Genomic DNA, 12,724 nt, shown 5'->3' on the forward strand with positions numbered 1-12,724 from the left:
CTATTATGGGGTGGTGCTCCATCTTGCTGAAAGTAAATTTGCCGTAAAACTTCTGAAGGCATATCATTAAGATGATCCTCGATTTCATTTTGAAGAAAACCCAAGTATCTAACCCCTGTTAACTGACCTTGAAACAATATTGGACCAATTATTCTGTTTCCAACGATACCAGCCCAGACATTGACGCCAAACCTTTCTTGAAAATTGCCCTCTCTCATTGCATGTTGATTTTGTTGGGCCCAGTACCGACAATTCTGCTTATTAAACATGCCATTATTTGTAAACCGTGATTCGTCGGAAATAGAATGAAGTTGATAAAATTTGGGTTAACTCTATGATTTTGAAGCAACCAATCACAAAATACTACTCTTCTATTGCCGTCGTCAGCATACAAATGTTGATGTAACTGATATTTGAATGCTCGATATCCGTGCTTTTTCAGTATTTTTCTTGCTGATTCGTGACTTATCTGCATTTCTCTACTAATTTCTCTTAAAGAAACCGTTTTGTCAACTTCTACCATAGCAAGAACGTTAATCTCAGTCTCCTCATTTATGACAAACCTCTGTTCTGCGTCTCGATTTCCCTCTTGCCTAAAACGACTCTCAACATAGGGAAAATACTGATGAGATGGGTGTTGCCGATTGGGATATCTCTGAGCATACAACTCAGCAGCTTTCCTTGAATTTCTGTGGCATTCTCCAAACAATAACAACATATCCACTTTTTCACTTTGAGTATACGACGAAAAATTAAACTAAAATTAACGAAAATCAAGAGAAACTTCTACTTTCTGCTCATAAAGCTTATGTCACTGTCATAACCTAGGTGAGCGTTTTGTTCTCCAAAGTGGACTTGATGGAAATAACCGCAAAATATTATGCATCATTCCTATCCATGGCACCCTTGACAAAAGTAAATGAATTTGTATCGAGTATTTTCCTCAGGGAATATTTAATTTATGTTCTTATTTGTAATCCAATCGCAAATAAATTAGTATCGTTAGATTTGTGCTTGTCAAAAAATGGTCGCCATTTGAAAAATAATAGTTAGACACGAAAATGTTATTTTGTAAACTTGTCTCATTCATATTCAACACACTAGTCACTAAAACTCCGCTATTGCAATTTTCTGATATCACCTGAGGTCCATAGATTAGTTTACGTCCGATCATGGCCACCTAGATGCAATTTTAAAAGTGACTCTGAAAAAATCAAGTAGGCTGAAAAACTTCCCAAAATGTCAGTTTCTGATCCAGAATTGTCTCAGAAATCCAAAAATGTTACAATATACAGGGTGTTCCATTTAAAAATTCAGAACCGGAGCCATTTCCGCTGAAACCGGAAGTGACCGGAAAGTGAAAAATATGTGAAAACTCTCCTCTCCACATACCATTTATCTGTACCAAATCTCGTTTTGATACACCTAATAGTCTAGAAGTTATGACTTGTCTAATAGATTCGTTGACACCCGGTATATGTAATACGAGGACCAGCAAATAATGTTTTTACAGATTATATTTCTTGTAGAACCCAACGGGTCAAAATAGGTAACAATGTTAGTGAACTGGCGTACCTAGTGGCGTACCTCAAGGTACCGCTTTAGGCCCAATACTATTTTTAGCATATATTAATAGTTTAAGTCGCATAAATAATTTCAAAGGGCACCTCATATCATATGCTGACGATACTGCAATTATCTGTACAGGTGATACATGGCAACAGGTATATAAAGTAGCAGAAGAGTGTTTGGGTAAAATACAAATTTGGTTAAGCAACAATCTTCTCAACCTTAATGTTGAAAAATCGAAATTTATTACTTTCACTCTTCTGAGCAACCACCAACCTGTCCAACAAAAAATTTATTTACATATGCCAAAGTGTTCTGAAACCATTTGTGAATGTCCATATATTGAAAAAGTAACTAAACTAAAGTTTTTAGGAGTTGTAATGGACCAACATCTGAGATGGGATGAACATTTGCAATATATAGTAAAAAGACTTAGACATCTTAGCTATAAAATGTATGAACTCAGGAATATACTCACAAAAAAAGCTTAATTATTGTTTACAAATCTCTTGTTGAGTCAGTTATACAGTATTGTATCACAGTGTGGGGTGGAATGTTCGAGAATGTGCTAAATATTGTACAGGTGCTCCAGAATACAGTTTTAAAAATAATGTTGAAAAAAGAAACAGACAATTTGATACAGAAAAACTCTATTCTGAAACTAATCTGCTTGATATGAGAAGTTTGTATGCACACCAGTGCCTTATATGGATATACTCAAACAATATCAATTATTCTAAGGCAAATACAAAGTACACCAGAAATGTACATAATTTATCCATTGATATACCCCTTTACAAAAAAGTCATACCCAACGTTCAGTCTACTATTTCGCTCCAAAACTGTATAACATGCTTCCCCTTGAAATAAAGATAAATACCACATTTTTAAAGTATAAAAAAAATACAAAAGAATTCATAATTGTAAATAATATCCGTATAAACAGTTTATTCAAACAATAACCCAGAAATATCACTCAGTACATTTTCTAATCTTCCAATGTGTCTTTCAGTTTATGTGTACCTATTTCTAATATTATGTAAACCTAGATGTATAGATAATTATAGGTACTTATTCTCATAAAATATACCAGCTTCCTCTGTCTATTCACTAATACAACTGCAACAGTTATTTAATTTTTTATTACTTTTGTGCCTGATATATTTTTAAAGACGGAAGCACATTACAAGCCACCTGCGCTTAGGCTGCTTTCCTAAAACTCCTAGTGGTCCTAACCATAATATTTATAAATTGTATATTAACATATTCCAAATAAAATTGAATTGAAAATTGAATGAATAAAAACCATAGCGAAACTACAGAAACGTCTTAGTATAACAAGTCAAGCTTGATTCCTTCATGACTGAAAATTTGTGCGATTTCGCATAGAAAAATTCGATAGTTCTATTTGAGCGATTTCAACTTGTTACTGAATTCCTAAAAATTACATTCAGATCAATGGAACATGCCTAACATTTTGAAAAAAGGTACGGAATTTAACTTATAATGGGGAACAAAAACAATACTTACTGCAAATTGTAGCAATGCATAGAAAGCATTTTCGGGATGCTAATAAGCAAACAGTATTGTTATCACCAACTCAGAAATGAAAAAAAAATTATTTCAGTAATTCTCACCATTTATACATTGAAGTTAATATTTATTCACTAAATAGAAATTATAGTTTATAACAATTTTATAATTGTTATTCAATTGCGTAGACTTTTTTGGAAAGTATTTTGCTTATTAATTCGGCTTTAAACCCATTGTTTACTGCAATTTGCTTGATGATATTAAGTTTTAAGTCTACGCAAAAGCGATTCGAGACGTTTTTCCTATTGATAAGTTAGATAATCAAAATCAAAATTATAGAGCTTTAACGTATTTTGGAAAAAACAACAGGAAAAGTAGCTTCATTTTTGAGGAAACGAGATGTTAAAGTTGCATATAGAACAAGTAATACGTTGGAAAATTCAGTTGAAAATAATAAAGACAAAACATCCAAATTCAAGAAATCAGGAGTATATAAATCAAAGTGTGGAACATGGTATATATTAATCAAACTGGCAGAACATTTAGGAATCGAATCAAGGAACATTATATGAGCTATGTAAATAAGAAAACAAGTTCAACATATTCAAATCATCTTTTAGCTGAAAAACATATCTTTAATGGAGAGTTCGAAATTTTGCACATAGAAAATAAAGGTTTGAAACTGAATCATTTGGAAGCAATGGAAATTAATAAACTTAAAAATTCAAACAATCTAATGAGTGACCAACTGGATTTGAATAGATCACTATTATTGAACTTGTTTTCTTAAAAACCGGTGAAGTATTATTATTGGTGTAGAAGTGTGGTAATATGCTTCAGGTAATCATAAATGAAGAGGTACTAACCTCAGGTGTATGAGAATTGTAGAGGTTAAGGTAATTTGATAGAGGTAGCCCCAATATAGTTATGTGTGGTATATAAATATTAGCGTAAGAAGCAATTTGTAGTATTCAAATCACTGTTGAAGAAGCTACTGTGTTAGGGAAACATGTCGTGATATATTTTTCAAATAAAGTTTGTGGAGATTCGTGAGTCGATGTTTATGAAATTACTATGGTTCTTCATCAAGTAACGGCCGAATCAATTAGAAAACATAGTACATTTGTAAGATTTGATTTATATAAAACTAATTAGCCTAATTTATTTCGTTGGTTATTAGGCTAATTAGTTTTATACAAATCGAATCTTGCCTGACGAGTAAGTAATCACCAAAAATTTTCTAAATTCATAACCTGAAAATTTAAAAAAAAAATAATTTTAAAATTTTCACAAAAAAACCTTTTTTCAATAAGATTACTTACTTCCAGGTGAACACTGATGATGACGACAGTCGAATGGAATTTGCAATAAGAATTTACAATTATATATAAGAAAAGAGAATTGAAATTTTCTGTTTTTTATCACTTTTATTTGTAACTAACTTTACTGCAGTGTCGTCCTATACGGACATTTTCAAACTTATACATTGAACTGAGTTTAACTTATACATTAAACAGAGTTTAACTCATACATTGAACTGAGTTTGATGTATAAGTTTGAAAATGTCCTTATAAGACGAAACTGCAGTAGTAACGTTAGTTACAAATAAAAGTGGTAAAAAACATAAAAAGTTTCAATTCTCTCTTCTTAATTATGATTTCCTACCACGTAGTAACGGCTACATCCATTAATTTATACAATTATACACTCTAATACAAAACTCTTCGATTCATTCATTCTAATGAGTGTATTTAGCTTCCCAAAGGTATATTTTTCACGACAAAAAAGGTAATAAACGAATTGAAATTGAATTGAACCTACCAATATCTATAAATCCTTGAATCATTCGTCTTTTATGAACAAATATATCGTATATATTCGTACATACACAAAGCACTCGAACTTATTTTGAATAGCACGTTTTGTAACATCGAGTAAATAATAGATTTTCAAAGCTGACGCTTGTTTTATATAGGACTGGGGGTGGAGTTTGAACTGATGACGAATATGAAGAGTCGATCTCTAGGGATCAGAATTAGTGATATTTACAGCCCCAGGCAATCAGGACGCCAAAGGAACGTTATGGTCCGTGACAAGTAGAGCTCCGTTGAACAGCATTCTAAAGTTGATTTGGGAATTATGCGAAAAACATATTGTTTGTTCTATTGATTATAATATGTATTATGACAGGCAATCGCTCATTTAGCGAGCAATGATGATTTCTCAAATGAATTTTATCCTACGTGCTTGTTATGCTAAAATTTCAGTTATCCAATCATCAGTACATAAAGACATGTACCAAAATCAACCACTATCTTTTTGAATTGTTCATGAATTATGGCAGTTTCCGTGTAAGATTGGGATACAAGTAAACGAAAACCCAAGTCTTTATTTTAGTCTAGTTCATAAGTTGAAAATGGTTAAAAATAGAGATAATGGCCGGAAAAATACGTGATATCTAGAAAAATGTGCTGAAACCGTTTTTAAGCACATACGAATTGCAAGAATTGAAAAGAAGTTAATTCAGGTTTTTGCATAAATTTCAAAAACTATAAAGAATCATATAATTTGAAAAAAACCTTGAAAAAAGGAAATTTACAAAAAAAAGTAACACCTTCCAAAACACTATCTCTACAGGCTGTTTCTTTTATCATGTGGTAACATTGCTATATTCTAAACCGTAACAGATACGAAGACGATTAAATGGGAAAAAAGCTGTCATCGGAAACAATGGTTAAAGAAAATTTACGGCGACTCTCGCCCTTCTCGAGTTATACGTGGAAAACAAAATATGTTTTTCGTTTTTTTAAAATGGAATTGTTATTTCGTAGGATATCCCCACACAGCACTAGATATTCATGGAATATTCCCTGTATATCATAAAACGAACGTATATATTCCAAATATTCATAGAATATTCTTGAGTGAATATGGCAGGATCATTCCCGAAAGAATGTGCATAGAATGTCTATAAATGGATTATTCTCCCTTGAATATTCTAAGAATATTGTCGATCGAATATACCATATGATATATTCTTAGAATATATCCCCACGGTATATTTTGGAATATTCTATACAATGGAATTTTGAATTATCTTATAATAACGTATCCAAAAATTCAATATTATTAAAAACAAAAATATTTGAAGATCTTAATCGAATGCATAACCTAATGTATATAACCCTGATAGTGTTAACCAGTTTTTGAACTCAACGCAAAGATTCTGGATGAATTGCTCCAACAGCAACTGTTGGAAACGACAAAAAAATTTGAATGGGCCAATAAATGAACCAACTGCATCAATAATTTGGTTAATTCTCATCCTATTTGTCTTTTTGTATTTGAAATTATTTAATTACAAAGCGAAAAATCCTGGAAACAGAGAAATGGGGAAGTGAATAATTGGAGTAAACGTTTCTCATTGGTCAATTGAAGTGTAGCGCGCGACAGTCGAATAAGCTCTGTGAAAGCGGCTGTCCCTTAATGCATGGTACATTTGCGTTTGCGTTAAATTCGACATTTGATTCAACATGGCGGTTGACGTGGCAGGTTCGCGTGTGTAATGCATGATGTGTTGGTGTTATTATCAAAGTATAATTCTGTCACGTTCAGTGTACCATTTATAATTTGGGGTTGTCCAATTTGCAGTACAGCGAATAGTTTGATTTTGGATCTTCAAACAGGAGAGTTGCATCTATTCAGTCTTCAAGAAAAGTAAGTAAAATGCAAAAATATCGATAGTAAAGTCATGGTGATTAACCTACTATACCTCATTTTAGGTTCGAGGAGAGTTGGTGTGTGGGATTTGTTGGTTTGACTAAGTACATGTTTGAACTAGAGTGATTTCAGTTGTGTATCTTCAATAGAGAAAAGTAAGTGAATAACACATTCTTTTGTATCATTTGTTTTCATAATTTTTATCACTCGTTTTCAAGATAGTATCAATTTGCCCAAAAGGAAACAGAGTGGTACCTGGTACCTGGTACAGGCAGGTGCGCCAAGGAACTGAAAACGTAATGATTACTTTTCAACAAGACAATGCAAGCTGCTCTCCAAGTCATAAAATGTTGTAAATGTTCATGAGTAACCTATGCGAAAAATATCTATTTGATTTTTATTCCAGTTTTATTGTGCCACTTTCAAATATTGATAATGAACGTTAATGTACATTTTGTTCCAGGTATTACTATTGAAACACTGGCTGATGCATTGTTGGACAAATATAAGGAAAACTATTCTGGTGAGCAAAGTTTGAATAACTTTAAGTAAGTGAAATTCATTGAAGAACCCATCATACCACTCATTTTAAATACTTCATTTGTGGGTTTATTTTTCTAAGTGAGAAACCTAACCTAACCTATTTCTTGATGTAATACACTTTTTTTTTTCAATGAAATGATATATTTATTATTTTTTAATTAGTGCTGATGAATTCACAGAGTTGTTATTTTAGTATATTTTTTAGTTTACATTTGTTTGAGAGTAGGAATATCCTAATTTGAATACATTTCTAATATTTGTAATATGACAGTATTCAGGAATATTTTATTCAGTGAATAAATATTTTGAATTAGATTTTTTATTTTTAATATTGGTTGAAACGTCAAATATTTCAGTGTATATTGTTTTTAAAATATATTTGTTTATGAATATTATGTGTTTTATTACTTGTGTGAATATTGTATCAAAATGCAATATATACATGCCTAATAGCGGTTACTCGTCACATTCTTGGAATATTCCAAATATTCCTAGAATATTCATAAAATATATTTATAGAATATTCTATGGTGTTTCTCTATTGTATATTCCTACAATAAACTAAGAATATCCTGAATATTTTATGAATATTCCTCGGGTTCCATTCCTGGAATATTCTTAATAGAATATGCCTTAGATATTCTAAGAATATTATAAGATATTCCAAGAATATTCCCAAGGAATATTCTTAAAATATATCAAAGGTTCGCCAGGAGCACTTCCAGGGAATATTCTCCAAAAGATATGTATATCCATGGCATATTCATAGCATAATACAATATCCTTAAATGTATATTCATGAAATATACCTGGAATATCTATTGCTATGTGGGTCAAGACATGGAAAAGTAATATGTTATTGTATCTGAAGTTTACTACGATGATGTGATAATAAGTATTCGATAAAACGTTTCGTGTCAGCATGACCACCATCAGCTTCTTGTTTTAAATACGGACCTGTCTTTTTTATTACAGAAATTCATAAAGCGATAAATTAACAATTCACGGGTATATCACATTTGATATTTAAATAGCGTTTCACTTGAAATAACCACCATCATCAGTGACAACAATTTTAAATCACGGTCCTGTCGTTATTATTTCGATTTCTTCAAAATATAATTCAGACACCCCAATAAATCGACGGGTAGGTATCCTAACACAATGAAAATTCGTTCTTTTCCGTTTTGTAAATTTTTGTATTGCCGTAATCCTTCTTTCAAGGCATATTTCATCCTAATCAATTATAATTCGTGAAATTTTTATAATTCTCAATCCTGGACGTAACGAAAATATCAGTTTTCGGTCAAAATTCGATTGTTGCTTGATTTGGTATATTAAAATAGCATCTCAATTCATGTACCATCTTAAACGCGTAGTAATAGGGGAGCCGAAGCGAGGATTTCGGGATTTACTAAAGCGCGGCAGATCAATATACAGGGGGATACCTTGTACCCGGCTGAGTACCTCCACCAAATATGAGCCCCATATATAAGGCCGCCTGTAAGAGATGAAGTATCAGATTAGTAAAAAAAGATTGATCTTCAGAAATTCTCGAGTTCGTCAGATTAAGGTAGGGTGAGTTATTAACCTGCTAAAAAGTGTATATTCCAGTAATCTGACAATCTGAGAGTGACGTAAAGAAAGCGGAGGGCAGCAAAGTTTTAAAAAAATAACGTCATTTCGACATTCTCGAGGGTAGCTATTTTTTTTTATTTTGAAGGAAATAATTCAATGATAACGAAAAATATATAATCTGACGATTTCCGCAAGCCGAAATAACAAAAATTCGTCGATAAAGTTTAATGCCTGCAGCTGTGTGATTCCTATATTTTCCTCTCCAAGTTTCTATTCCTCTATTCTATGGAAACAACACTGTTCGAATTTAACAAGTAAAATTAACTCATTAGGTTATCTCTTTAGGAACCTAATAGATATCTTGACAGATCAGCAACTTTTGGCACTATACCATGCTCAAGAAGCTTCCAGACTGAGACATGGCATTTGTACGTGGGGTAACTCGACTTCGATATCAAATGTATTCGTTGCGCAGAAGTATATTTGATGAATAATGGCCAAAGCCTCAAAAAGGACCTCATGCAGAAGTTTATTTAGACAATTTAACATTTTAACTCTTGTCAGCATGTATATATTCGAATTGTCAACTTTTGTCTTTAAAAACATACATAAATTTATCACCAATGAAATCATACATAGTAGAAATACTCGTCAAAAATATAACTTCCACATACAGTATTGTAAATATAAGGTTACTTCTAATTCACCTTGTGTGATGGGCCCAAATATCTTTAATAAGTTATCGAAAGACATTAAGGAGCTCAATAAAATTTATGAATTTACACGAAATCTGGAGAAGTACTCAATTGATAGTTGTTTTTATAACCTAGACGAATTGTTTATATCATAAAATAGTTTTCCTTTGTAATGTGTTTCATATTGTGTATGTATATTATGAGTGTTTTTATATTGATACGGACACTGCGTTTTCATGTGTTCTTCATTGCTGGACAAATCCTATACATACTTATATGTCAAACGTATAATCAATAAATAAATAAATAAATAAATATTCTCTATTAATTAATTGAGTTCAATGAATTGAAAAAAAATTAAAAAAAAATTGTTTTTGTCAGATTAAGCGAATCCCTCTAGATAGTCGTCAGATTATGAGACAGCACGTCTAAAACATAAAGATGAACCATATACAGGGTGTCCCTGGACTTCCTCTTTTCCTCTCGGGAATGTATAGATGGGGTCAAAATATTACCAGTACTTCATATAACTTTTTTTCCTAAAAGTCTTCGTAACCAAGTTACGGGCCCTCGAAGTTACAAAATGAAAAATGTTTTTCTTTGATAACTTTTCAAGTGAATATTCAAAATCATCCAAATTTTGGTAATTGACTAAACAAATGAATTCCGTCGATGAGCTTTCATGCAGGAGTCAGTTGTTTTGCTACAAAGTCAGGAACGGACTACCCCCGATGGTCCACACCCCAAAACTTTGAAATGACAGATATTTTTCAATATTTTTCAACAAAATAAGGTTACTTGGACAATTTTATGAATAAAAGTACTCGTGTGGAAAGTCGATCGGAGCAACGAGTCTTGATAAAAATGTAGTTCTACTCGACGGCATCAAACCCGCTCGTCCACCATTATTTGAAATGAATAATTATCAAAGCAGAAATAATAATGATAACGTTAATTCAACAACATTTATAACAGGAATAATACAAAGTATGCTAAAATGAAGTCGTAAACAAAAAGTACAGTACCTATATGGAAGTTTAAGTCACAATTGTGATAGCAGATATTTTTTCAAAAGAAATATCAAGTTCTGTAGATTCGTGGTGTTTTTAAACTAACAAGCTACTCTACTATGAAATATCGAATTCATTCCATATTTTGTATGTACATAATACGTGTGGAATAATCACGTTTCGTGTTGATCAGTTATCTGAATCTCATGAAACTCAACATTCGAATGTTTCAAATTCTTCTTCACAGCTAAACTGTTGAGGAGTTTCACTGATAATTATAATTTTATGGGAGAAATTCTTTAACACGAATCTAAATTTAGCTGAAAAAACGCACATCGGAAAAAATATTTACTATACTAATAAAAAGCAAACGAATGAACTACAAAAACGGCTGCACATGATCAGGTGAAAAATATCCAGGGAATAATTATGTTCCATAATGTTTTGATAAAAAATGAGAAACTGGAATGCGATTTTGTTTTGTTGAGTGGTGCGTTGTCATATGACTATCATTGTATTGTCAATATTCTATAGGATATTTTGAATTTTTTTGATATGGCCGAACAGTTTACATTCAATGAATATGCAGATATGCATGTATTTTATGGACGAGCATTTTGTAATGCTGCAGAAGCTCGTCGTCTGTATTCCGAGCATTTTCCCAATCGAACGGTACCGTCAAGAGAAACATTCGAGCGTGTCGATCGCAGCTTGAGGGAGACAGGTATGTAATAATTGATAATTAATTTGAGCACGTTGTTTTATTTCGATATTATTGTAGGTACAGTTTTGCCAAAACGAGGTGGTGAGGGCGCTCCTAGGACTGTACGTACCGTTGTATTGGAGAAAAATATTTTGGAAGCCGTCGCTGATGATCCTTCAATGAGCATCAGAAATCTATCAGAACAGTTCCATACATCCAAGTCCACTATTCATAGAATAATTAGGGAACAACTGCTCCACTCATTTCACATCCAGAAGGTACATGCCATGACACCTCAAGATTTTCCAGCACGACTGGAATATGCCAATTGGTTCATGGATAGGCAAAGAGAGGATATGACTTTTATTAATCGAGTTTTATTCACTGATGAAGCAGGTTTCAGTAGAGATGGAGTTATCAACTCTCATAATCTCCATATATGGGCCGAAGAAAATCCCCATGGGATATTGCAAACCAAACACCAACGGAAATTCAACGTGAATGTTTGGGCTGGTATCATAGGAAACCATCTTATAGGACCATTCGTTCTACAGGACCGATTGAATGGAGAACGTTATTTGGAGTTCATTCAGAACGATTTGAATGGACTTTTGGAACATGTTCCATTGCAAACCTGAAGAGATATGTGGTTTATGCATGATGGCGCTCCTCCTCATTTTAGTTTGATTGTGCGTGACCATCTGAACCATATTTTCCACAATAGATGGATTGGTAGAGGTGGGCCATATTCATGGCCATCGCGGTCTCCGGATTTAAATCCATTGGATTTCTTTCTGTGGGGGCATCTAAAAAGCCTTGTTTACGCTACACCTATTCACACAAGAGATGCATTGTTGAATAGAATAACATTACATTGTGAAGCCATACGAAACGACCCTGGAATGCTATTTCAAGTACAGAGAGGGTGTCTTCGAAGACTAAGAAAATGTATAGAGAGAGAAGGTGGTCATATCGAGCAGTTTCTGTAGCGGATTTTTCATTTCTGTTTGCTCTTGAGGCTCTTGAGTTTCGTTAGTTAAACGTGTTTGCATTATAAAAATTCGTTATGAACATTTTACCTATCATTTCCATTTTCCTTAAAAACTAATATTTTCGAATAATGGTAGACATCTCAGGATAAATGTTGTTGAATCAACGTTATCATTATTATTTCTGCTTTGATAATTATTCATTTCAAATAATGGTGGACGAGCGGGTTTGATGTCGTCGAGTGAAACTACATTTTTATCAAGACTCGTTGCTCCGATCGACTTTCCACACGAGTACTTTTATTCATAAAATTGTCCAAGTAACCTTAATTTGTTGAAAAATATTGAAAAATATCTGTCATTTCAAAGTTTTGGGGTGTGGAC

At 32.6% G+C, this 12,724-nt stretch overlaps 1 protein-coding gene and 1 long non-coding RNA gene across 3 annotated transcripts in view; one reads left to right on the forward strand and one right to left on the reverse strand.

Annotated features, from left to right (window-relative positions):
* The window catches only part of Hr38 (Hormone receptor-like in 38), a 155,877-nt gene that overhangs the window by 57,322 nt on the left and 85,831 nt on the right, over positions 1-12,724 (reverse strand). Inside the window, exon 1 of one of the 2 annotated variants that reach the window (XM_074176634.1) lies at positions 4,924-5,031. The exons of the other annotated variant lie outside the window; for it this stretch is intronic. Within the exon in view, the coding sequence (XP_074032735.1) occupies positions 4,924-4,948 (25 nt within the window). The 5' untranslated portion in view covers positions 4,949-5,031. Of the gene's footprint in view, positions 1-4,923; positions 5,032-12,724 lie in introns of those variants that run through there. 2 annotated transcript variants of the gene reach the window in all.
* On the forward strand, positions 5,809-7,757 carry LOC141482803 (uncharacterized). Its single transcript, XR_012465733.1, has 2 exons — positions 5,809-6,819; positions 7,286-7,757. It is a non-coding gene; the product is annotated as an uncharacterized lncRNA (long non-coding RNA).

Source organism: Leptinotarsa decemlineata, unplaced genomic scaffold (assembly GCF_025532065.1).
Source record: "Leptinotarsa decemlineata unplaced genomic scaffold, Ldec_3_MD MMD2_tig00001973_RagTag_RagTag, whole genome shotgun sequence".
Taxonomy (NCBI): Eukaryota; Metazoa; Arthropoda; class Insecta; order Coleoptera; family Chrysomelidae; genus Leptinotarsa; species Leptinotarsa decemlineata.